Here is a 25,409-nt window from a genome sequence, read left to right as displayed (position 1 = left end):
TGGCTGCTGGCCTCAAGTGGACTCCCATAGCTAAGGCTGAGGACTCCTCTCCCCAGCAGGGTGTGGATGTGCTCAGCCTCTGGACATGTGCCTGGCCTGTCCCTTCATGGTCCAGTCTCCAGGAGGTAGGTCAGGTACTGAAGGAAGACTGAAGAGTTCTGAGCCCAAATGGTCCCCACAGCTGGTTCATACTGCTGCACTCACGTGACAAGAGTGTTGCCAGCAAGACTGTGACCTCAGGTCAGAAGCTCCTCCCTCAGAAGGACAGTGCAGTGCTAGGGAGTCCCAGGTATACACAACAACAACAACCACCACCACCAACACAACCCTGCCCATCACCTTGCCTACCTCAGATGTGTTCTACAACCTGGAGTTCAGCCAGGAAGGACAAGAACGGAAGAGATGATGCCTGTGGCAGATGGTATCTGCGTCAGAGCTCCTAAGACTTAGTGATTTACTCCAAGTCTGGCCTGGCAGGAGAGTTCAGGCAGAAATAGTGACACTTTTCAAAATGATAAAAGTAATGCACAGAGCAGCTGTGAAAAGTAATCAAAAGAGTAAGATGAAAATCAGTCCTTGATCCCAGATGCTGGCCCCTGACTGCAGACACTGGTCTCAGAATGCAGACGCTGGCCCCAAACTGCATACAGTAGTCCCAGACTGCAGATGCTGGTCCTGGACTGCAGATGCTGGGCCCTGTATTGCATACACTAGTTTCAGACTGCATACATGGGCCCTGGACTGTATACACTGGCCCAGGACTGCAGATGCTGGCTCTAGAATGCAGATACCAGTCCCAGACTGCAGACGCTGGCCCGAACTACAGATGTTGGCTTCAGAATGGCTTGGGACACACATTACCATCCTGAGCACCATCTCTGTCCTGTTCCTCCCACTTTTCTCTTGTTCTTTGATGATGTTTATCTCCAGCTACTTTTCCAATGTGCTGCACTCTGAATAGCCCACACAGGACTGCTCCTGGGACATACCGGACTCTTGATCTTCTCTGCTGACACATGAAGCCCGACCTGCTCAACATCATACTTCTCCTCCTAGAAGAAAGCCAATGTTTGCATTTTTTTAGGGATTTTAGTTTGGTTTGCAGAGATTTTTTTTTTTTTTTTTTTTTTTTTTTTTTTTTTTTTTTTTTTTTTTTTTTTTTTTTTGCCCTTCTAAAAAAGACAGCACTGTGGCTATGAATGAATGTTCATCGGTAGGGCTCTTGTCTAACATTTACAAGGACCCCTAGTACTCCAAGGAGGAGGAAGAAGATGAGGATGTGGAGCAAAAACCAAACTAGATCTATAATGAAAACATTAAAAAGCCTTTTACCCCACTGCTGGCTTGGAATCCAGTCATCTGGCAACCCTGCCCGTGGAAAATAACAAATGCAAAACAACACATAGTTAATACTCTAACAAAATGCCTCTAGCTTTGATGTGCCAAATGTCTTCCTATTTATATTTACTCATCTACTTATATCCTGAAATTAGGATTTCTACTTCAATTCTAAGAACTACAATTGGAGCTACGAATACAGACAGCATGTTCTCTGTGTTAACAATGATTGTCCCTGCGGATATACACTATATAAAAGGTAAGAGGCCTCGTAAGAGGTACCTAAGAAGCACCAGGGGCGCATTTAACACAGCCTTGGTGTGGAGGAACAGTGGTCACTACAAATCAGGCTTCACAGGTGACAGACAGACTGTACAACAAGGCTCAGAGGTCTCCTTATTATCTGAGCATCCATCATTCTGCACCTTCCAAGCTGCTGTACTGAAGGGCTGTGAGTCATGGCTGGTGGGGGATGGCTGGGGTAAAGTGCTTCCTACACAAGCTTGAGGACCTGGGTGTGTTCTGCCCCTAGAACCCATGCATTAACCGCATGGCATCGTGAAGTACATCTGCATCTCAGTGCTGTAGAGGTGGATAGGTGAATCCTGAGGGCTTGCTGGCCAGCTAGTCTGGTTAGGCTAATCAATGAGTTCCAGGTTCAGTGGGTGTCTCTGTTTCACAAATGAGTTAGAGTGCTCTCAATTGCTTTGAGGAAGACACACAATGTCAATGTCTGGCATGCATGGATATGCACAGATGGGCCTGGTGTGGTACGTGTTGTAATCCGAGCACTTGGGAGGCTAAGGCAGGAGCTGTTCCATAGAGGCTAATAGCAAGGGTTGTGCAGAGAAACCCCATCTCAAAACAAAACGAAACAAATCACCGATGGGCTAAAAGAGGTTTAGAACAGCTTGCGGCTTAGAAAAATCAAATTATTCAACAGGCTAAAGGTCAAACACAAAAGCTGGATCCACCTTTACTTCAAAACCAATTTCATCCTCTCGGAGAAATCCAATCTGAACTCCTGCAGCTGTTTCTTCTGCTAATTACTTCTGTGTTCCTAGACAGCACATTTTCCAGACTGCATCCACAGACTGACTGTTCTCTCGTCTCCCTCCTCTGTGCCTCATCCCCAACACTGCATGCAAGTACTTCTGTGTATTTGTCCAGTGGGTTTGTACTGTGTAGTTGTCTTTTGTCAATATCCATCATAGCATTATTTATTTATTTATTCCTTTTACTATATTAATGGTGCTTAAGGCCACATTCTGCAGTGAATAATGATTACAGTCTTTTCTACTCAATTATTACTTTTCCCTGGAGTTTGACTAGCTTTCGGTTTGTCTGTAATCCTGACTCTCTAAAAATATTAACTCTCTCAATACAGTCATTAGACAGTCCACTGGTTCTGGGTGGTTTTGCTTTTGAACTCCCCCTTGTATACAGATCATTGGGCAACTGCCCTATCTTGTACTACATCCTCTGGCCTGCCTGTCAGCTGTTATCCTGATTCTCTTTATCTCCATCAGAAGTCCTTTTCTCCCCACCTAGCCCATGGGATTATTTCCTGGATTCAAAGGATTCCTCCTATTTACGCTCTCCCTTAGATAAAACCCATCTTCTGGTAACTTCGGAGAGAGTACAGAGATGGACACTGTCTCACTCTGCTCATATATGAAGATGTGTTTACTCTATCCCTAAGATCCCCTGGTGATGTGGCAGGCGATACAATGCAGGGCTGGGACTCAGTCACCATTTCAAAAAACAGTGTTCAGTCGCGTTGCTGGTGAGAAGGCTCTCTAATTCCTGGGCCTTCACAGGTGGTGACTGTTATAATCTGGCAGCTACTGAGGTTCCCCAGGTTTAGTATTCTGAGTTCCAGGCTATGCCTTGATGCGGCTCTTCTGTCGATATGTCATCCAATTTTACTCATTATTACTTAGCTCCTCTCTTCCCTGTCTGCTCCTAGACTCACATTTGTTTGATATGACCCTTCCCTGGTGAAGCATTATTTTATTCTTTTCTCTTTTCTTTCCATTACTTCATTTATAATGATACTTCTATTTATTAATTGAGAATTTCATAAAATACGCTTATATCATATGCTCATATTCAATTCCCCTGCCTCAATTCTTCTCCGGATCCACACTCCACTCCTTATCCACTCAGCCTCCTGTTTTCCTGGACTTTTTCCTGGTCTTTAAAAGTCTATCCAGCTCCATTAGCACTAGCGTGTGTGGCCATCAATGGAGCATGTTCCTCCCACCAGGGGCCACACGCTGAAGAAAACCAACTCTTCCTCTCCCAGAAGCCATAAATTATCAACAGTTCCTCAACTTGGACTGGGGATTCTCCACCTCACACAGGTCTTGTGCATGTTGGCATAAGCTGTGGCTTCTTATGTTCAACTGCCCTGTTTTGCCCAGAAAACACCATCTCTAGCTCTTACAGTTCATCTGAGGCTGTTCTCTTAGAAATGATCTCTGAATCTCGGGAGGGGAGGAAGGGGGCTACAGCTGCTCTCCACCCCAGGAAATATTTCAAACTTTATTTTCCAAACTTTTACTCATTTGTCCTGATGATGGTATTATGTTTCTAAGAATATGGATGATTACCACACTAAAGAAATTTAAAATGAGTCTCAGTCTGATGGTGAACACTGTAGTCCTGGCACTGGGAAGTGCCTGCAGTTCCTGACTTTGCTGTAGCAACTTTCTGAGCTCTGTGAAGCCAGTCCCCAGCCTGAGTGAATGAGGGCTCTCCCTGAGCTCTTCCGCACCAGCTCTTCAAATGGTTTGGCAGGCATCCAATTCCTGGTATTAAACCCTTTCTGTTTTATATATTCAGATCCTTAGTTCTGAAACAATATATTCTCAAAACCTCTCTATATTCTCTAAAAACACTGAAAAATTCCCAAAGACTTTTTCCTCGTGTGCTCCATCTGTATTTACCATATCATATGTTAAAATTAAAAAATTAAGTATCATTAATTCACTTAAATGACATTATAAGATACGTTATAATAATGATACTTTATAAAATTATAAATAATATTTAAATTTATCATTTAATATTTAATATCATTTAAGTTATAAATGAGATTTATTTATCATTGTAAATATTATAATAATAATATGATATAAGATGCTTTATAAAATTCCTGTATTTCACAAGATGAAGAACAATTTACTGGGAAGAATGACATTGTTTTATATTTCAGAAATCTTCATGCCTGGCGGGGCTCTCCCTTTCTTTCTGCAAGCAATCTGCTGAGATCCATTGATTTGGTGAAGTCCATGAAGGAGATTCAGCCTCCCTTGGATATGTAGATGGGAAGTGGGCAACTGCTTAACCGTCCTCACAGCTAACTACAGACCATGTATGGCACTGCACAGCCAATGTGGCCATGTGTATGATACTGCACAGCCAATGCAGCCATGTGTATGATACTGCAGAGCTAACTGCAGACCATGTATGATACTGCACAGCTAACTGCAGCCATGTGTATGATACTGCAGAGCTAACTGTAGCCATGTGTATGATACTGCACAGCTAACTGCAGCCATGTGTATGATACTGCACAGCTAACTGCAGACCATGTATGATACTGCAGAGCTAACTGTAGCCATGTGTATGATACTGCACAGCCAATGCAGCCATGTGTATGATACTGCACAGCTAACTGCAGCCATGTGTATGATACTGCACAGCTGACTGCAGACCATGTATGATACTGCACAGCTAACTGCAGACCATGTATGATACTGCACAGCTAACTGCAGCCATGTGTATGATACTGCACAGCTGACTGCAGACCATGTATGACACTGCACAGCTAACTGCAGCCATGTGTATGGCACTGCACAGCTAACTGCAGCCATGTGTATGATACTGCAAAGCTAACTACAGCCATGTGTATGATACTGCAGAGCTAAATGTCGCCATGTGTATGGCACTGCACAGCCAATGCAGCCATGTGTATGGCACTGCACAGCCAATGCAGCCATGTATATAATACTGCAGAGCTAACTGCAGACATGTGTATGATACTGCACAGCTGACTGCAGACCATGTATGACACTGCACAGCTAACTGCAGCCATGTGTATGGCACTGCACAGCTAACTGCAGACATGTGTATGATACTGCACAGCTGACTGCAGACCATGTATGATACTGCACAGCTAACTGCAGCCATGTGTATGATACTGCAAAGCTAACTGTAGCCATGTGAATGGCACTGCACAGCCAATGCAGCCATGTGTATGGCACTGCACAGCCAATGCAGCCATGTGTATGATACTACACAGCTAACTGAAGACCATGTATGATACTACAAAGCTAACTGCAGACCATGTGTATGGTACTGCACAACCAATGCAGCCATGTGTATGATACTGCACAGCCAATGCAGCCATGTATATAATACTGCAGAGCTAACTGCAGACATGTATATGATACTGCAAAGCTAACTGCAGACATATACATGATACTACTCTCAAATCTGATAATGGGTTATTTTTTAAAGGTTAGTCATAATGTAGAATCTGAAACTACATCCGATGCTCTTAGACAACCACACTATAGCCTATTGTCTAACTTATATTCTGAATATCTTTAACTATATATGTGCAGTGGTTAGCTTTAATTGTCAACTTGGCACAATATAGAACCACCTGGATAGAAAATCTCAGAGACTGTCTAGAGCAGGCTGTCCTGTGGACATGTCTTTGAAGGAGTGTCTTGAGGACATTAACTGATGTGCAAAGACCACAACCACTGTTGGTGGAACCAATCCATGGGTTTGGTTTCTCAGCTGTTGGAGTGGAGGATGCATACTCTGTACTAGGAACATTCATTCCCCTGTGTGTGCTTTAGGCTGTGGGTGTGATGTGACCACAGCGTCAGGTGCCTGCCTTGACGTCCCTGAAATGACGGCTTGTGCCCTGGATTGGAATAAGTGAACCTTTCCTCCCTTGGAGTTGCTTCTAGGTTTTTTGTTTGGTTTTTGTTTTTGTCTTCCGTCTCAGCAACAGCGGTGAAACTGAAAGCACTGTGTTTCCATAACATGGTGTGCTGGTCATGTGGAGTTCCCTTAGGTCGTGTTCCCTTAGGTCGTGTAGATTTTTCAAACGTTGACACAGATGTCCTGAAAAACTCATACGCACTGCTATCACCAATAAACGCCTCAGAAAACTCTTTACTTTAAAAAACTTTTGTGCATATATGCATTTGCACATACGTGTCTCTGTGGGTGCCTGTGGAGGCCAGAGGAGGGTGACAGGCTGTTACTTATGGGTGCTGGGAATCAAACTCAGATCCTCTGCGAGAGAAGGATTTAACCACTGAGCCACCTTTCCAGCCAGTGAATAATCTTAAGCACTGGAGACTGTCAAGTCTTGGTAGCAGATAGTAGTTTTCTAAAATCCTAATGTTGCATAAAAACTTGATAGCCAATACTTGTTACTGTTTTCTTTCAGAAAATGTATGCCAAATATCCAAGTGGCAAAAGGCATGCTTATATATATATGTTCCTTAAGATAAAAACACTTTCCAAGGAAAACGGTCAGTTTGGTGTGTAAAAACCTCTGCATAAATCTTCTTCTTACACAAGTTACACATGCACACGTCTCATTTAATCATGACAAATGTAAAGATGTGTGTACTTAACAGGAAAAGTTTAATTTTAAAAAGTTTACTGCTTTAGCAAGTGAAAACAGAGTTTTCAAAACAGCGAGTATTTTGCGACAGTAAAGACTCCAGCTTTGAACCACTACACTGATTCCTGATAAAATGCCAGGTTTACCCCCGACTGCTTCTGGACCCAGAGAACAGGGGAATGCCGTCAGTTCTAATGGTTTTCCATCTCTTACACCTCACAGGAGAATGGAAACACTTCTAATTCTTGGAGCAATTTTGTCTGTGCCTATGTGAACCTTCGCGTCCCTCCATCCGATTCCGCCCTCTCAACTCATTTTCACATGCTGATGTCATCTTCTTTGGAAGCCCTCGCTACCTAGCTGATTAGAAGCCACATGTTCTTAGGGTCGCTTTCGCTGTAGCTGTGCACTGAAGTGAGCAAGGTTTGTAAGGGGACCTCGGACCCCTTCTCCCCCTGAACCTGCACTTAAGGACTTGTGCGTTGTTCACCAGACTGATCCCTAAACCATGGAAGCTCCCTCCATCACGGGCTGATGTATCCTGGTAACACAGTTCTTTGCATTTAGCCAACATGTCTGACACTCAAGAAGTGTCTGCCTGGTTTTTACTGCCTGTATATTTGGTTAAGATTGGCTTTATGTTTGGCTTCTGGGCCTCAGTCTGAATACCTGACAGCTCTTAAAGGGACTGTCAGTTCCATCGACCATACAGATAGAAGGCATGATTTTATGATTCCCCCCAAAGCCAAAGGCACCCAGGGCCACTACTGGTTAGAGGTGTTACTCTGTACTAGTGGTCTCTGCAAATGTAGGCCTTGCTACCTCTGGCTACACAGACAATCCTCAGTTGTCTTGATGGTTCTAAGTCTTTTTAGCCTTTAGATGGTTACTGAACCCCTGACCACAGCGATGGGGCTCTAGCTCTCTCACTATCAATGTTCCACACTAGAACTACATCTTACTGCTTTATCTACAATGTGACCCTGAGTTTCTGTATACAATCTGCTAACAAAATAATGTACCCATTGTCCAAGTTGGTTCCTGTTCCTCATCTACCCCAAGGATTCTACCCCAAGGATACTAGATTCTAACAGGACTGACTGCTTGCTGGAATTTCTCACTAATTTATAAATCCGTAAAAGACACTGAGTGTAATATATCCAGTACCTACTTTAATACATAACAGGTACTCAAAGTATCTGTTAAACTGATTAAATGGGATCACATATGTAAAGTTCTTGGCGTTGCACCAAGACAAGGAAGTCAACAGGGAAGCTGTTTGGATTGTGGCAGGACCACAATCACAAGAACACTATGGCTGATCCAAAGATTATTCAGTAATTTTATTTGCTCTGCGGGCCTTGATGGCCTGCAAACTATATTCTCTATTAGGACAGGAACCTCAGCATGTATCTCAGGGCAATGGGAAGTGATGTGGACTGCAGTCTCTGTTTGTGGGCAGTAATTTTTGTTATTAATTTCTGCCATCTCCTCAGAATTACACTGCAGTCATACAACTCAGCAGCCAGGTAACCATTGGAAAATTAAGGTCTCTTCTTTGACAGCTTGTTGGGCACATTTTGATGAGGAGCAGGGAGGGGCCAGTCTCACGTGACATGCTGCCAATTCCTCTGAGGATAATGTTGAAGATTTTAGCAAAAGGAGAAGCAGTGATCTGGGGATTCAGAAAACATAAACAGAGTTCCACGGTAAAAGTAAACAGCCAGCATGAGCGCCTGGGCTGAGGGGGAGATGGCACCGGGCTGAGGAAATGCCAGCAGTCGTCTGTCCTTCCGGACTCTGCCTGGCTGATGAAAACTGCAGCTTCTCCTGTTATATTCAAACACCTCAAGGGAAACCACTCTGATTGTGTTTTCTAGGAATGAAGAACCATTAGCAAAACAAAGCAGCCTTTGATGAAATTCTGAAACAGAGATATCACAGCTTGTATAGCAGTCAGTTACTGAGCCCCGCCTGACAATCCTGGGACTCAGTGTGAGCAGAAAACTGCAAGGAAACAGTCTACACACCTAGACCCACTTGGGGAAGAGACTGCTCCAAAGTCTTCATTGATCTAGAGCAGTGGTTCTGCACCTTCCTAATGCTGTGACCCTTTAATACAGTGCCTCTTGTTGTGGGGAACTCCAACCACAAAATTACTTTGTTGCTACTCTGTAACTGTAATTCTGCTGCTTAATATGCAGGATATCTGAAATTTGAACCCCAAAGGAGTTGTGACCCACAGGTTGAGAACGGCTGGTCTAGAGTTACATAAACTCTTCCTCTCCTTGAAATGGGGGACAAGGATGGTATGCAAACCGCGTGCCGTCATGGAGTTTTATGCTTTTCCTTGATTAGTCTGAGTCACAAGTCACCACAGGTTTGTTTTAGTGAAGTGTAGGGAAGCAATCTGGACACAAGCAAGTTCTCCAGACCATCACTCACTCTAACTAGGCCACCTTCCTTCCTGGTACAGGTACCAGTGCATGAAGTGTGAGCTCTAGTGTCCAACTTTGTAAAGCAGAGCAAGACTGTGAATGGATGCTGTTCCATCTGCCGGGGGCACTCACTGCTAGAAAGCCGACTGCTCTTTGGCGGGTTACCTGTGTCCTCTTCTGCACTGGAACAATGCTTCCTGACTAGTGCCCGAGACCCTCTGGCTCTCCAGTCACACCTTCAACATCTACGGTACTTACAGCAAGCTCTTATTCCAACTGCATTCAACTTGATTGTTTAATCCCAACTATTTTCTAACCCGAGAGCTAGCACGCAGCAAGTACTTGAAATGGATTTCTGCCAGAGGTTCCCTGTAAGGTCACCACACCCTCCTGAAGTGACACTGTACTTGACAACAATATTCACCTTTAACACTACCTAGGTCGGGGAGCACAGTAAATGGTTTCACTTTCTTCAATATTCATTTTAATTTTCTATTGAGTCACTGCCTCCAGCTTTCCTCCGCCTTTCTTTTACAAGTGGGAGAGAATTCTAGGGTACCCTGGCCAGTCCTGGATGGATTCTAGACACTCCTGTCTTCTGTGGGATTGCCTAGTCTAATCTCCACCTCTACACTATCAACCCCATCCTCTTCCACAGGCTCAGGACCTTTAAGACTCAAAGATGTCTGAGAGTCTTCCATATTGAGGTCTGTATGAACAAATCCCTCTGTAACTTCACATTCCTGCACCAACATCACTCACTGGTTCAGTTCCCTATGCTTGCCAACACTATCTTTACCTCCCCCACATCTACAGCCCATTCCATCTTCAGTGCCTCCCCAGGCTCCACACCTTTGGAAAAGAGCATCTCTGAAGACCACTGGCAACACCAGTGGGTTCTTTCAATGTTCTCCTGCTTGGCCTCTCATGGTCCACACCTGCTGCCAACTGCTGGCCTTGCTGGAAGCTCCAAGTTCTCCTCTTATTCCTTGGGCCCAGAGCCTTTAAACACACCTTTCTTTTTCTCCAGAATAGTTCAAAGCTACAGGGGTGTTCGCTCCCTACATTTCTAAACACCATCAATAGATCCCAGACTTCTTCACCCTGCAGAGCCCTCCTCTCCAGCTGCATGCCACCTTCTGAGCCCAGCACTTAGTCTCACAACTTAAACTCAGTGATTTCTGAACTCATTCATCTCTTCTTCCCAGGAACTGTGGACCCTGAGCCTCCCGGAATACCCTTAATTCTTCAAGTGGGTAGTTTGGTTGCCCTGCTAGTTTCCTTCTCCCTTACTGCATAACCCAACCATTGGAGGCCAGATCAAATCATCTAGATTAACCTACACAAACGTCACTAAGCTGTCCTCTGCCAACTCAGTCTACAACATTACAGTCTCTCATTTGCACATCAGCTAATCTATCTGCTGTATTATTTTCAGAGTTCGATGTGACTTTCTCAATCAGACACCCCATTCATGCCTTGGTGTCGATCCCTGGAAAGCCTACCAGGACCTGCCGGAAACCTGGTGAACAGGATCCTTCACCTCGGCTTTGTTTCCTGCAGGCTTCCCACCTAACCCTTGCCAGGGAAGACCTCGTTCTCAAGCTTCCCCTGTGCAGCTCCCTATTAGACACAAGGACTCCGAACTCTTCTTCTTCAGGAGACTCAGCTCTGAGGCTTCAACTGTCTGTTGAAGCTGGTTTCCCCTTTGCTTAGAGTGTGAGAAAGCCACAACCTTGCTCCAAACAGCAGTGTGACTCCGTGTAGGGATGTAAGCAGGCCACAAGGCTGACCAGGATGAGGACTGCATTCCTCTTGCTCAAAACTGCCTGGGTACCCTTAACAGATCTTCAGTAATCTTTGATAAATTTATAATGCCAACAGAGAAGCTCAAAAAACACTGTCGTTTAACTATCTCATCACACTGTGAGTCACTGCTCTGTCCTTTAACTGTGCAACTGTGAGACCCACAAAACAAGACCAAAACACCAAACCATAACAACCTACAAGAAGCTGGAGTCCACTGTATGTTGGTCAGCTACTCCTGGGCACTGCATTGGAGAAAATAGATTTTCTTTCTCCCAGCAGCTATCACTTGCACACTGCTCACAGAAGATACATTTTTAAACGAAGACACACATTTCTTGTCATAGAAAACCGACCCTCTGCTCGTTGACTCTCTCCTGCTTCGCTGGACTTTCCAGGTGTTCTCTAGCCTCCCTTAGCACAGCCAACTCCTCGGCACCATCTCAGTGCAACGCTTCTTAGTGACAGATGCAGTGTTCTGTCAGCTCCGTGGCTTGCAGCCCTTCTCTTGTTGACCTCAGGCAGAATGTGCTCTCTAGGTCCCTTGAAGCCAGCATCCTGTTGGCTTTGTCCTCAGTGTTGAATGACAGTGGGGTGTCTGTCAACTTGGAAGGACCGTGGTCCTGTGGGACCTGGGCTTAGGTGTAGCCTAAGTGTGGAGGAAGGAGAGTGGATCAGCTGAATCCTGTCACTTGTGCTTCAGCAGGAAGTACGCATCATCATCTGCAGAGCACTGTTAGTGTGTGTGCACCTGAATCACTTCAGTTAGACAAACCCAGCGCAGGCAGAACTTTGCAGGACCTGTAGCTGGGACTGTTTAGAAATGTCTGTCACAGCCACACACTGCGAAGGGTCCCTATAATCTCAACGCTCAGGAGGCTGAGGCAGGAGGTTCTTGAATTTGATACCAGTGTTGGCTGTATAGAAAAAGCCCATCATAAAACACTAAACTGTTAAATTAAGATAGAGGATGGGCAGGGAGGGAGGTGGCAAGGCTCTGGGAGGACTTGGGGAAGGGAAAAATATGACCAAAATATATTGTATGAAGTCTTTAAAAAAGTATTTTTTAATGTAATTAAAAACTTCTAGAGCCTCAGGTGCATCACCTTAAGACACTCAGGCTGTGAGCTGTGGAGTCTTGGCATGTCACTAGTGATCCTGTGACGCTGGGATATCATCCCAGGGCTCTCTGTGTCTCCGATTCTTCATCTACCAAACAGGGTAACAGAACCGAGTGCTTGTCAGATTAACCAAGGTGAGTTAGGAGTGCTCGACAGTGGCTAGCACATCAGCATGCTCAATGCCTCTGCAGTCACCGAGTTTACTACTCTTATCTAGCCAGCAACTCCACTTTAAAAGCCTCTTCCATTTTCTTTTTTAAATTACTTTAGCTTTTGTGGAAAAAGAAAAGATGAACTAATTCCCCGAAGATGAGATTGCTGTAAACTATTTGCAAGTTGGACTCTTGGTTAAACACCCCTTGGTATTAGCTCAGTGACAGACAGCACTTGCCAATTATGCATGAAAATCATGGTTCAATTCTCAATACCACAAAAAGTAAACTAACTAAACCTAAATATCCCTTGTTGCCTCCCAGTAAACCCAGAGCAACTCAGCAGCCCTGGGAGAAGCTTGCTAGTGCAAAAACAATGGTTCACTACACCTGCAATCAGTGCAAAGAATGGTTTTAGGTGGAGCCTGCCAATACAACTCAATCAAATCATATAAGCGTAAAAACAACAAAGGCTGGTTGGTAGGATACATTTATTTTCTTCAAAGAACAGTAACACTGAGAAATACTTGGAAAATGCATCATCATGGCCTAGACTATCAAGCATGCAGTGTTTGAACTGAGAGTCGGAATTCCAGCTTTGACAAACTGTCCTTCATCTAAAAGAATCCTGCATTATCACTCGGCCAATGACTGACAAAAATGGCAGCTCGGTACTACCCTGTCTACTCAATGCTGCCACCCATGCAATGCAGAGTTCCTTCAAAGGTGAACTTCAGCAAGGAGTCATCACACAGCTACCCAAGCAAGCCTAGGCAGAACTTGCAGTTAGGCTCAGTCCCTAGTTCCTGGATCAGTGACCAGTGTAGTTATTTGTATGAGACCCCACATACACTTGTTAGAAATGTCAGTTCACTGTTAAGCATGCCTTGAGAATTCAACAGTGTGTGTGTGGGAGGGGAGTAATTTTATAAATGTATAATCCTATACAAATCTCCCTTCTTAATTTCCCCAGCAGTAATGATTTTTAATTGAGCCTGAGACTGTCATCTGCAACAGCAGGACCAACCCCACGGCTCTAGGTCCTTTAGCTGGACTCTGCTTATGCTACGATGTAAGAAGATTGTAATAGGCCGTGCTAAAATGCCTCCTGCATAAACAAGCACAGAAGGGAGCAACCATCAGGGACCAAGCAGAAGGGCTGTGCTCAGTTTCCAAACATGGGTATGTGGGGTGGTGAAGGACAGATGCTCAGAGGACTCAACCATGTCACGTGACCACTCTCTCGAGAAAGACTGTGAGCAGTAACACAAGAGACTCTCGGCTCTCACATACAACAGTAGTAATATTCTGTTTGCTTAGAGAATTATCTCAGAGAGAGATATGAACAGAAATTAGTGAAATTTAAGAAAAGATATTTAAAACAAAGAGTGAAGTAAAAAAAATACAGTTCTTTGAATATAAGTAAAAATATGTTAGCAAAGGTGTATATATTAGGAACAAAAATACCATAATTTATAGGCCAAAATCATTAAATGAAATACATTTTGTTTAATGTATTATCTCTAACATAGTAAATCCAGAATGTAAAGAAAATCTTTGCTTATTTGAGAAAAACAGGAGTAAAAATGGAATCAATACCTCTATACATACACACATGTACATATACACCCCCCCACACACAAACACACATACATACATACAGAAATGGCATTTCCTTTACCAATAGAAACTATATAACACAGGAGTATTCTATCAGTTACAGTAACTTTTAGTAACCTAATTCTAATTTTTGAAGCTACTGAAGGTCTTTACAGAAACAAACCATATCATACAAAAACAACCTAAGTAGAGATCCTGCTAAAACAGGCAGATTCAATGTGAAATAATGTTTACTCCCCAATTAATCTACCAATTACATGCAATCCTTATCAAATTTTCAACGTGTCTTTTGATGGCATCTGTCCACTTGATCCCAAAATTCAAACAGAGGGAAACAACGCAAGAACAGTCAAGGACCCTGGGAGAAGCAGGCGAGGGGACTTAGCTCACTAGAGCTGAGGACTGCTCTCAACTGTGTGGCTCTGAGTCAGGGAGAACAGATCATAGACAGGAACAGCACTGCACATGTGGGTCCTCAGAGTTGCGCTACTGTTGAACAGGACTAAGAAAGTGTTACAAGCTAATGAAAGAAAGCACAGAGAAGCCTGGTGATGTATATTAAATCAAAATCTTCCTATAACTTACAACCTATGCAAAAATAGAACTTAGATGTTTAAAGTCCTATCTAGGAAAGTAAAAACCTTAAAAGACAGTATTAAAAACCATCTCAAAGGAGGGAGGGAGGGAGGGAGGGAGGGAAGAAAGGAGGGAGGGAAGAAGGGAGGGAGGGAGGAAAGGAGGGAGGCAGGTCATCTCCACAGCATGAGAGTAGGAAAAGATGATATATAAAAATAAGGCACAAATGTGTAAACAACCAAAGGAATTTAAAGAGGTGGGCTTATTTAGCTATATTTTAGCTTGAGGATCAAACTGCTCAGTAAACAGGCTTGTCAGTAGCTTCTTCAGAAACCAGAATACACAGGTTTAGGGGGTTATGATGTGCAAACAGGGACCAACATGCTTTTCAAGGAAGACTTATTTTAAGGAGGGAAATCATTTATAATATCACTTGGTATTAATCCTATTGATGCGACTCTCCCAATCTTGGAGGTTTTATTTTGAAAGGGCATTTCTGTCATCTATTGCATTCATCTGTTAATACAGGCAACACTGTGCCTCCGGTTTCTACCCCAGCAATCACGTGAGCACTGTGGAGTTGACTGGAAGCTATGTTCTACCCACTGGGATGACGGAGGCCATGCAGTGGTGTGTGCAGTGGTGCCGTGAAGAGAACTAGCCACTTCAACCCCACAGCCACAGTGCTCACGGACACACGGCCTTTGGGAATGGGATCCCAGACACCCGTCACAGACATCAAGCTAGATCAAGCCTGATATCTGAGCTACACCTAAACTACCAAAGGTTCTTCCCCAGAATGGCCCCCAAAGCTAAGACAGGCTAAGCATAATCTGAAGAGGTAGAGGCAGGGGTTATTCTCATGAACTGTGCATAGGATTTTACTACAGGAGGTGACAGTTTGGAGGATAGCCACCCCCACCTGTTTCCTTGGTGCTAATTCGCATGACTGAAACCATCTCCTCTGAGCTTTGGGCTCGGTTGCTGCACAGCCTTTCACAAGCCCACTTCACTGCCACTGTGGTGAACAGATGCCTGAAGAAACTGCTTCAGCCTCAAGCCAGTTGTAAGGGGCAACAGGCTGACAGCAGGGGGTGCCAACGGCTGTGAGGCAAGGACATGGGACAGGAGTATGGCTGTGGTGCTGGCTCTGCACCAACATCCCTACTAGAAAGTTAAGGACAGAAAAATGGTACAAGGGATACAAGATGACAAGCAATAGTAAAAAGTAAAAACAAACAAAACCACACATATAGAACCCCACTTTTCCAGAAAGAGGCCAAGGGACCTGTCTTAGAGGAACGGTTTGCTAATGAGAGGTTGCTCATTCTCTAGACTTATTTATCTCTGCCATCTTTCTCTTCCACTTTCATAGACATCGAAAAACATTTGCTAAAAGCTTCAGATACGTGTCAAAAAAAAAAGCATTAAGTTGCAAGCATCTAGTTTATAGTTTAGATTAAACACCCATCAGAAGGCAGTGAATTCTGCTGCACCCTTTAGGGTCATTGCTGCACGTGGTAAGGGATGGATGGCATGCTTTAATTCCACACAGGTGCTCCTGAGTTCCAGGAGCAGGGACAACACTGTTACCTTCTTATACTCTCCCTACGCAAAGAACAAGATCTTAAACACACAACCCCTTACAGTTCCCCACATGACTGCGTGCAGGTGCAAAGAAATGGGGTGCTCTAGGGGAAAGCAGTCAGGAGCATCATGTGATGGAAGGCCGTGTGCTAGTTAAGATCATGGGCTGGGTAAAGGGGCGTTCCTGAGCAGAGCACAGACTGTGGCTTGGAGTCAAGGGAAACGGTGAGGGGTCCATTCATTCATCCAGAGGCCACAGCAAACGTGGATGCCTGAGATCATGAAGGTGTCAAACAGAGTGCAGACTCTCGGGACTCCCTGGGCACAAAAGGAAAGGAACAGCAGCATACTGCCACGTTCCCCACTCTTATAATAAGGAACTAGAGAGGGGACTGAAGGCAAGAAGCACATCTATGGCCAGATACTGAGGTGAAAAACAGGTCCTGCTCCAGTACAAAGGTGGGCAGACATCCATTAGCCAATGCACCACCAGGATGGGGCATGAATGGGAGCTCCAGCCGGTGCCCCATTTCCAGTCAACAAAAAGTGTTTTAATCTCAGCCGCAATCCATGAGGGTTGCATATGGGTTCCTAAACCTAGAATCCATTTAAAAACCAACTCAAACCAAGTCAAGACCCTCACAAGTTATAAAGTAACTGGAGAGTCTGAGGTGATGGTGGTAGCCACCAGCCTCCACAGGACCTCAGAGTCTCTGGGGGAGCCTGAGAGACCCACAGAGGCTTCGAGGGAAGAGGAAGCTTTGAAGAATGGGTCTGCAGAGCTCGCAGTATCTCAGGAAACACTAAAAAACAGGCAGGTCTTAGGGAATGATGCCTTTAAAAAGTGGTCTCATGAAATCTGAGAAAAAGAAATGAATGAGCAGCCCACGCTGCTTGCCTTCTGTGGGAGATCACAGGGCTGCCGGCACTGGGTGCAGCACTGCCCATGGGCTGCCCAGTGAGCTGGCACCAAAGTGTGCAGCAGCCTGGAGCTCTTGTGGATCCTGCCACTGGATACACTGCCCAACAGCAAGACCACCCTGACTCTAGGCAGCAACAGGGCATCTGAGATGAGCCTCAGCCATAGTCCAGTATTTATGGTGCTTCAGAAATCTTGAGTCAGACCAATATTGGTTACAATAAGTATTTGTATGTAAAACTGCTTGGGCCAAAAAAATAAAAAAAAAAGTAACATGCAGCAGTTTGCAATGCCACTTTGATGGATGAATGTGAGTGAAGAGGTGGTAATGATGGTGGGATGGAGAGGCACAACTGGAGACTTTGGAGCACAGCTGTGGTGGACAAGGAAGCAACAATCTCTGCTGATTAGTGCTAGCAATGTGGTGGTGCAGCGGCCTGGAGTTCATGCAGGCTCTGCCCTCGATCATCTGCCCAGCCACACAATCCCCGACTCTGAGCAGCAAGCTATCTGAAATGAAGCATGGTTCATTTTCTGGATTAAGCCTCCTTGAAAGACTTCCATAATTAGTGCTACTGCCAGAGACCATGTTGGTGTCTGCCATCCGTGTTGCTGATGGAGGCCGTGATGACCTCCATGGTTTGTTTTGCCATCACCTGAGGCCATGTTGATGTCCACTGTCCATGCTGCTGTGTGGGTTGGGAGCATGTCTGTGGTCTGTGCTCCCACTGGAGGCCATGTTGGTCTCTAAGGTGCATGTTACCACAGGAGGCCATGCTGATGTCCTTGGTCTGAGCTGCTGCCAGAGGCTATGCTGGTGTCTGTGGTTTGAGCTTCCGCCAGAGATCATGTTAATGTCCATCACCAGGGCTGCTATAAGAGATCATGCTGATGTCTGTGGTCTGGGAACAGTGCTGTGGCTCTGGCCTTGTTGGTGTCCATGTTCTGTGCTGCTGCTGCTGCTGCTGGAAACCATGTGGAAGTCCACGATCTGTGATGACACTAGCTGTTAGGACAAGGAAGCTTCTTCTGCATGGTGTTGATGACTGCAGACTCACAATTGAGAATGAGAGACACTGAAAGCTTCTGTAACAACTGTCCCCACCTACCCAAATAGAAACAGTCCACACAGGAAATCACTGGTGAGAAGACTTAAAAATTGTGGCAAAGATGGTGAAGTGCAGATCTTCACAGTTGATGGCTTCAGAAGAGACAGGAGGGTTGGGGGTGCAGCAGTTGGAGAACAACTCGGTCATTTTTAAGGAATTGGCTGCCAGGAGTTTGGCCATGCTCCAGTGAGTATATGGGCAACACAAATTGGACTTGGTGTATTTTTAACTTTTGGGAGGGAGATCAAAAAGGTGGGCGGGTGGACCTGGGAGGAACGGGAAGCGAGTGTGATGGGGTGCACTGTACGAAATCCCCAAGTCATCAATAAAAGTATTATGTTGGGAAAAAGAGCAGCCGCAGCAACAGTAGTAATAGCAATAGTAATGGTAGTGGTTGTACATTCATGACATAAAACACAAAGTTTGCATTTGCCACATGTCAAGTGCAACACATCTACAGAAACAATGGGTGGGTAGCCGACAGTGTAACAATTACTTACATGGCTTCTACATTTCATTATGGTCTTTAATATAGAGATGAGTCAAGTATTTGGGTGGATATATGTGATTTCTATCAAATACTGCTCAATTTTACACAAGGGACTATAGGGCATCTGTGGATTTGGTACCTACAGAGATTCCCAAACTCAATGCCCTATGGATTCCCAGGTTAAGCATCTGCCTCCATTTTATTTAAAAAAAAAAAAAGCTAAGGCTACTTACTATCTTGGTTAGAGTTGTACTGCTGTGAACAGATGCCATGACCAAGGCAACCCTTATAAGGATAGCATTTAATTGGGGCTGGCTTACAGATTGAGAAGTTCAGTCCGTTATCATGAAGGTGGGAGCATGGCAGTGTCCAGGCAGGCATGGTGCAGGAGGAGCTGAGAGTTCTACATCTTCATATGAAGGCTGCTTGGAGAAGACTGGCTTCCAGGGAACTAGGACAAGGGTCTTAAAGCCCTACAGTGACACACCTCCTCCAACAAGGCCACACCTCCTCCAACAAGGCCATACCTCCAAATAGGCCAAGCATATTCAAACCACCACATTCCACTCTCTGGTTCCCATAGGCCTGTTCAAACATATGAGTCTATGGTGCCATATCTAAACATAGCATAATAAAAAAATACATTTAGTTCAATATCCAAAATCCCCATAGTCTATAGTAGTCTCAACACATTAAAAGTCCAAAGTCTCTTCTGAGATTCATCCATTCATTTAACTGTAATCCCCAATCAAGACAGGAAACCAACTGGGCAAACTCCACAAACTCTGCATTGCCATGTCTGGCATCAAAGCAGTCTTTAGATCCCCAAACAAACTTCTTTCACCTGGGCTGGTTGCACTCCGTTAGCAGCTTTCCTCAGTGGGTATCCCCTGGCTTTGGCATCTTTAATATCTTGGGGTCTCCAAGGGAACTTCAACTTCTCAGCTTCTTGTTCCAATGTCTGGGATCCACACATGATCTTCTGGGCTCCTCTAAAGGACTTTCATCACTTCTCCACCTCTGCTCTTTATAGTACTCTTGGCTCTGATTGACTCCACTCCACTGCTGCTGCTGTTCTTGGTGGTCATCCCATGATACTGGCATACTCAATATGCTGGGGTCTTCTGCTTCAACTAGGCTTCACCAATAGCCTCTCATAGGCTCTCTTCATAGTACCAAGCCTCAAATCCTTTCATGATCCCTTTAGTCCTGGGCCATCAACTGCAACTGAGGCTGCACCTTCACCAATGGCCTTCCATGGCCTTTCACAGTGCCAAGTCTCAGTTGCTCTCTTTGAAGGCATGACCCCTTCATGCCTTCAAAACCAGTACCATCTGGGTGACTCTTACACATTACCATGTACAGCTGCAGCAGGAGGCATAACCGTGGCTATCTCTGGAACAGTCTCTTTGTGCTCTAAGAAAACACTTCCGAGAAGATTTCACCTCAGTGAAGCTGGTTTCTTCTTAATCACCACTAATTTCTTAGTTTCAGGTAACCAGCATCAATTGTCCCAGTAGTCCCTTCTATTCTTGACTCTAAAGCCAGAGCTACATGGCCCAAACTGCCAAGTTCTGCTGCTTGCTGGGGCTGGAACATGGCCTCCCTTATTCTATTACCAGCTTTCTGTCTTCCAACTCCTTCACTGCCCAAGCTTGGCTGTCCTAAAACTTTCTCTGTAGATTGATCTTGAACTCAAAGATCTGTATGGCTATGTCTCCTGAATGCTGGTATTAAAGGCATACACCACCACACCTGGATTTAAGCTTCCCTTCATCTAGAACTTGCTCTGTCCACACTGGCCTCAGAGATTTGCTTGACTTTGTCTCCTGGGACTAAAGGTGTATACCAGCATCATTCCTGGCCTTCCTGGTCATTCCTAAGCTTTTCATGGCCACTGTTCCTCGAGATCTGGATCAAAAGCCTGTGTCTTCCAGCCTCAAGATCTGCATCACAAGTGTGCCCTCCATTCTGAGTTGTTGTTCATTCCAGATCAAAAGTCCAAACTATTTCTTGTTCAACTCCAAACACAAACAATAAGCTTAGCTGGGTGGGATCTTGCCCAGAGATCACCACTCCCTTAATCTTTTTTTTCCTTAAACATAACATTCAGCTTTATTACACTTCCCGGTGCCCTTTTGTTACTTTAGACCATACGTTTTGTATTTTAGTACAGAATCATACAAATAATAATTAGTAGTGATCAGTGAGCATTTACAGTGTACAGAGGTTATTCTTTGAGAACTTTACATGTACATGGTTTGCATGACTCCAACATGACAGCTGGATAAATATTTATTCTTTCACTTGAGAACTGAGTATTCGAGGGTTGCAGTGGTTCTCACTCAGCCTAAGGGAGGGATTGGGAATTTGACCTGGGGAGTTTAATTCTAGATTCCATACTGACTAAAGCTGAACAGTCTAAATCAATGTTCCTTAACTGACATCTAGGACTCCCAAATGAGGAATGTCTGGGGACCTCTTGGGCAGTCATGACTAAGGACGGATGACCCTGGGATCTAGTGAATGGAAGCATTCCCCCCACATTGGGGAGTGAACTAGTCTAAGCTGTCAACAGTGCTGAGGCTGGGACACTCCCCACCCTTAACTTAGGAGCAACCTTCTCTCCTGTCCTGGTGGGAATGCAGAGCAGAGAGCATGTGCTAGAAACTTAGCATAACAAAAGGTGAAGTGCAAGATCAGCAGGTTAACTGGAGTGTTAACTGTTCAAAACAAACAAGAATAAATTGAAAAACAAAAATATTAACACTGAAACCAAAAATGAAAGTGGTAACAAGCATCAAAAATTTAAAGCTGACTTTATATTATAATTCAAGCAGGGAAGTTCTCAAGCCCTTGCATAGTCACTAAAGAGAACAGTTACTGATTCCCTAGAGCCTACCTGGCAGACAGGGGATGTGCATACTGTCAATCCTGCCTGATACTCACCAGCGACTCTGGAAAGACACACAGAGAGTGTGTCCTAAGCTCCTAAGCGTCACAGACACCAAGGAGCAGAGGCAGGAATCCAGACAGGATCGCCCACACTGGTCCACACCATCCCTAGCTCCTACGTCAAGCTACCTCCAGACCTCACGAATGTAGAAACTAAGGGAAACATAGTAGTCATGAGTGAGCCTTTTTCAGAGGAAAACGGCAACATACTACAGTATTAAAAGAGATATATAGAATTACAGTTCTCCCTGGAATATTCAGCTCTATAAAATTATTGCTGTTTTAGCAAGTTTACAAATTTTCCAAATGAAAATAGATTTTTCACATGTAGCAAAAACTAGATTTCTAACTTAAACATAAATAATGGTAGCTATGATTAACTTCTATTTTATCTTGACTTTACATCCTAAGGTGAAATAGCCTTTAAAATACCAAATATTAGAAACCAAATTTAACTAGGATTTTAGTGCTATCAAAACTTTTAGGCACATTAGTTATTAGAATAATAGCCACACAAAACATTAAATAACATTAAACAAACTCCTGTATCCAACATAAGAGTATCTCATTTACGAATATGATACTATATCAAAGGAGTCAGAAATAGAGAAGCTCATACAGTGGGTCTCGTTTTTAGAGAGCAGAAGCCACCTGTGGCTTCTGGGTTGGGTGGTGGACACCTGGTTGCTGCTTTGGTTGGACAGTAGCCAGCTGGGGAACAAGAGGACCTCTGGGGCTCTGGCGGGGCTCTGGCAGGGCTCTTGATCTGGGTGTTGTGTAAATAGGTGTTTGCTTTGTGGAAAGTCATCAAATTCCACATGTAAAACGTGTGCATGTCAAGAAAACATCAAAGTAAATGAAAGATACCAGATCTGGGGGTATATGGAAGGATGTGAGCTAACACTCAGCATCACATGCTAAGCAATAAGTAGAAAGAAATTCAAAATACTAAGTAAGATCTATTCAACTCACTGAAGACAAGTAGATTCGACATTAGTTCTACTTTGCTTGTGAGACTTAAGCATCAATGCTATTTGGATGATATGGCACTATAGGACAAGCAAGTAGTCTCTGCAAAGTGAGGACACTTGCTGCCAAGCTCCCAACAGACTCAATCCACGGGACCCTCATGGTAGAAGGAGAGAGCTGATTCCCACAAGCTGCTTTCTGACCTCCACACATACACCAGGGCATGTCTGCCCAAACACACACAGAATAGGTATTTTTTAAAAATGGCATTACTATATTTATGAGACTGGGCTGCAAAGGAACATAACTGTGGTGCTTAATGTTGGCTGTCTGGATCAGGAATCAACTAAAAAGGCAGCACTGGAGCACTCCTGTGAGGGATTTCCTTGGTAGGACTAGTTCAAAGAGGAAAGACCCACCCTGATGTAAGTGGTACCTCCCTTCAAGCCCAGATAAGGGAAGATGGAAGAGGAATTGGGTTGTTTGCCTGCCTGCCTTCACTCCTGCTGGCAAGCTCACCCATCCTGTCGCCAACACAGCTGCGTTCCTTTTCAGGTTTCCCTGTAGACTGAAGACCAGAAGCTCCCCAGATATCTTCCAGGCCTTCAGCTCCAAACAGGGACTACTGAGACATCCCACCACATGGTCTGAGCTACTGCCATACTCGCCTGTCTGCTGTCCATCAGCCATTGTTAGACCACTTGGTCTGTGTCCTACAAGTTGATCTAAGGAAACTCCTCTTAATACACACTCATTCTATGGGTTCTGTCCCTTTAAAGAACCCTGACTAATATAGTAGTAAAAATGGTTTAAAAAAAAAAAAGGTTGATAGAAAAGATTGCTGATGTCCAACAATTTCAACCAGACATGACTATTATGACCAACAGAAAAGATCTTTAAAAAAAAAAAAAAACCAACACCTACTTTGTTCATGTTTAACAATTGTGTCACTCAGCTGGTGGATGAATGCCTAAGCAATGAGCAGTGCTGGGCAAGATGCACCTTCCCTTGAGAAGGCTGTATCACGGTATTCTCTTCGCTGACCACACTCTCCAGTAAGAAATCCTCTGACCTTCAAAGTTAGTATACTCAATGATTCAGAAACTGCTTTGTCCTAATAATGCTTTGCTGCTAGGAGCTAAGAAAATGATAAACTTAAATTATCAAGTTCACAGGGGAAGCCTGTGTCCAAGTTCAGTTTCAATTTTAACCCATCAATGCACTTTAGCTAAAAAGTTCCTCATAACATCTCAAAAGCCAGTACGTAAGTGTACGTGCCAGGTTCCATGAAACCAGAGCCCATTATGACTTTTTTATGAGTCCTTCTTTCCAGAGACCACCTTACTAACATCAGTGTGCATGGCCAATTGCTACCAATACCATGTCGTAGGCAGTTGATGCATTCCAAGTATCTCTTTAGTCACTAGCTGGCAGACCTTCAGGATAACCTGCTGTCCCAGGACAGGCTCAAAGCAGGTGACAGTGTCTGTGTAAACTGAGCACGTGGAGTTAGGCAGCAGGAGAGCAGAGACGCACACACACACTCCTGCCTTTGAGGAAAGCCAGTCAACAACGCAGCATAGGTGCACAGCAAACACTCTATGGGCTCAGAAAGGACTATTCTCCGAGGCTACGAGAGGAGATTCCTGAGAAGTGAGAGTGCAGGTTAGTAGATGAGACTGAAGAATATGTTAACAAGTGAGGATGTTACTGACAGAAGCACAGAGTTGTGGGGGGCAAGGCTATTTGGGGAGCAGGGAGGAAGAGAAGAGACAGAGTGGGGAACTCAGCGGACAGCTGGAAATGGAAAGAGAACACAGTCCAAGCGAGCAGCTCCATTCGCTCAGCAAGGCGAAACCAAAGGGTTCACAAGCCATGATGTCCTTACCTAGAACACAAATACCATCAACCAAGAGCACAAATGTAAGCAGTACTGGACACAGTCCCACCAGATTTCAAAGAGGATGATACCACCAGGTTTCAAAGAGATACTTTTGCAAGAATCATGCATTCTGAAGCACAAGGGTCTAAACCAATGGCACTCATTCCTAGCCAGCCCATGATACCCAGCTCCCCTCCGCAGTCCATTACTGTTATCAGCTGCACTGGCGGTCATTCCTAGTCAGCCCATGATACCCAGCTCCCCTCTGCAGTCCATTACTGCTATCAGCTGCACTGGACTCATTTCCCTGCATCTGTACAGCATGCTATCGTAACCACAACGGCAAACAAGACTAGCTGTTCTTGAAGCCAAGCCTCCATCACTGATCCTTCTGTAGAAGAGCTCTCTGCGGAACACCTGATTTCACTAACCACTGGTGCTGCCAATTCAACTAAAAGGCAGCTCCCAATTTCAACTGTGCGTGTGCACGCATGTGCCACTGTGTGTGCGTGCATGTGGTAGCCAGACGTTGACATCAGATGTCTTACTCTACTTCTCTCCATTTTATTTCTTTTTAAGACAGGTCTCTCACTGAACTCAGAGCTCCCCAGACTGCCTGGCCAGCACATTCTGGGGATTTGCATTTCTCTGCACCCTCGTGCCAGGGTTACACAGATGTGCTGACATGCTGTTGCACTGGGCTCTTATGTAGGTGCTGGACCTAAACTCGGGTCTTTGTTCATGTGCAGCGAGCATCTCTCCCATTGAGCAGTCTCATCAGCCTGGCA

General features: G+C 44.6%; 1 protein-coding gene across 2 annotated transcripts in view; it reads right to left on the bottom strand.

Moving 5' to 3' along the window:
• The window catches only part of Peli2 (pellino E3 ubiquitin protein ligase family member 2), a 133,672-nt gene that overhangs the window by 52,326 nt on the left and 55,937 nt on the right, over nt 1-25,409 (bottom strand). The window contains exon 3 of one of the 2 annotated variants that reach the window (XM_031362521.1): nt 990-1,052. The exons of the other annotated variant lie outside the window; for it this stretch is intronic. Within the exon in view, the coding sequence (XP_031218381.1) occupies nt 990-1,052 (63 nt within the window). The remainder of the gene's footprint in view (nt 1-989; nt 1,053-25,409) is intronic. 2 annotated transcript variants of the gene reach the window in all.

This window comes from Mastomys coucha, unplaced genomic scaffold (assembly GCF_008632895.1).
Source record: "Mastomys coucha isolate ucsf_1 unplaced genomic scaffold, UCSF_Mcou_1 pScaffold9, whole genome shotgun sequence".
Lineage (NCBI taxonomy): Eukaryota > Metazoa > Chordata > Mammalia > Rodentia > Muridae > Mastomys > Mastomys coucha.
This window is presented reverse-complemented; position numbering and strand designations above follow the sequence as displayed.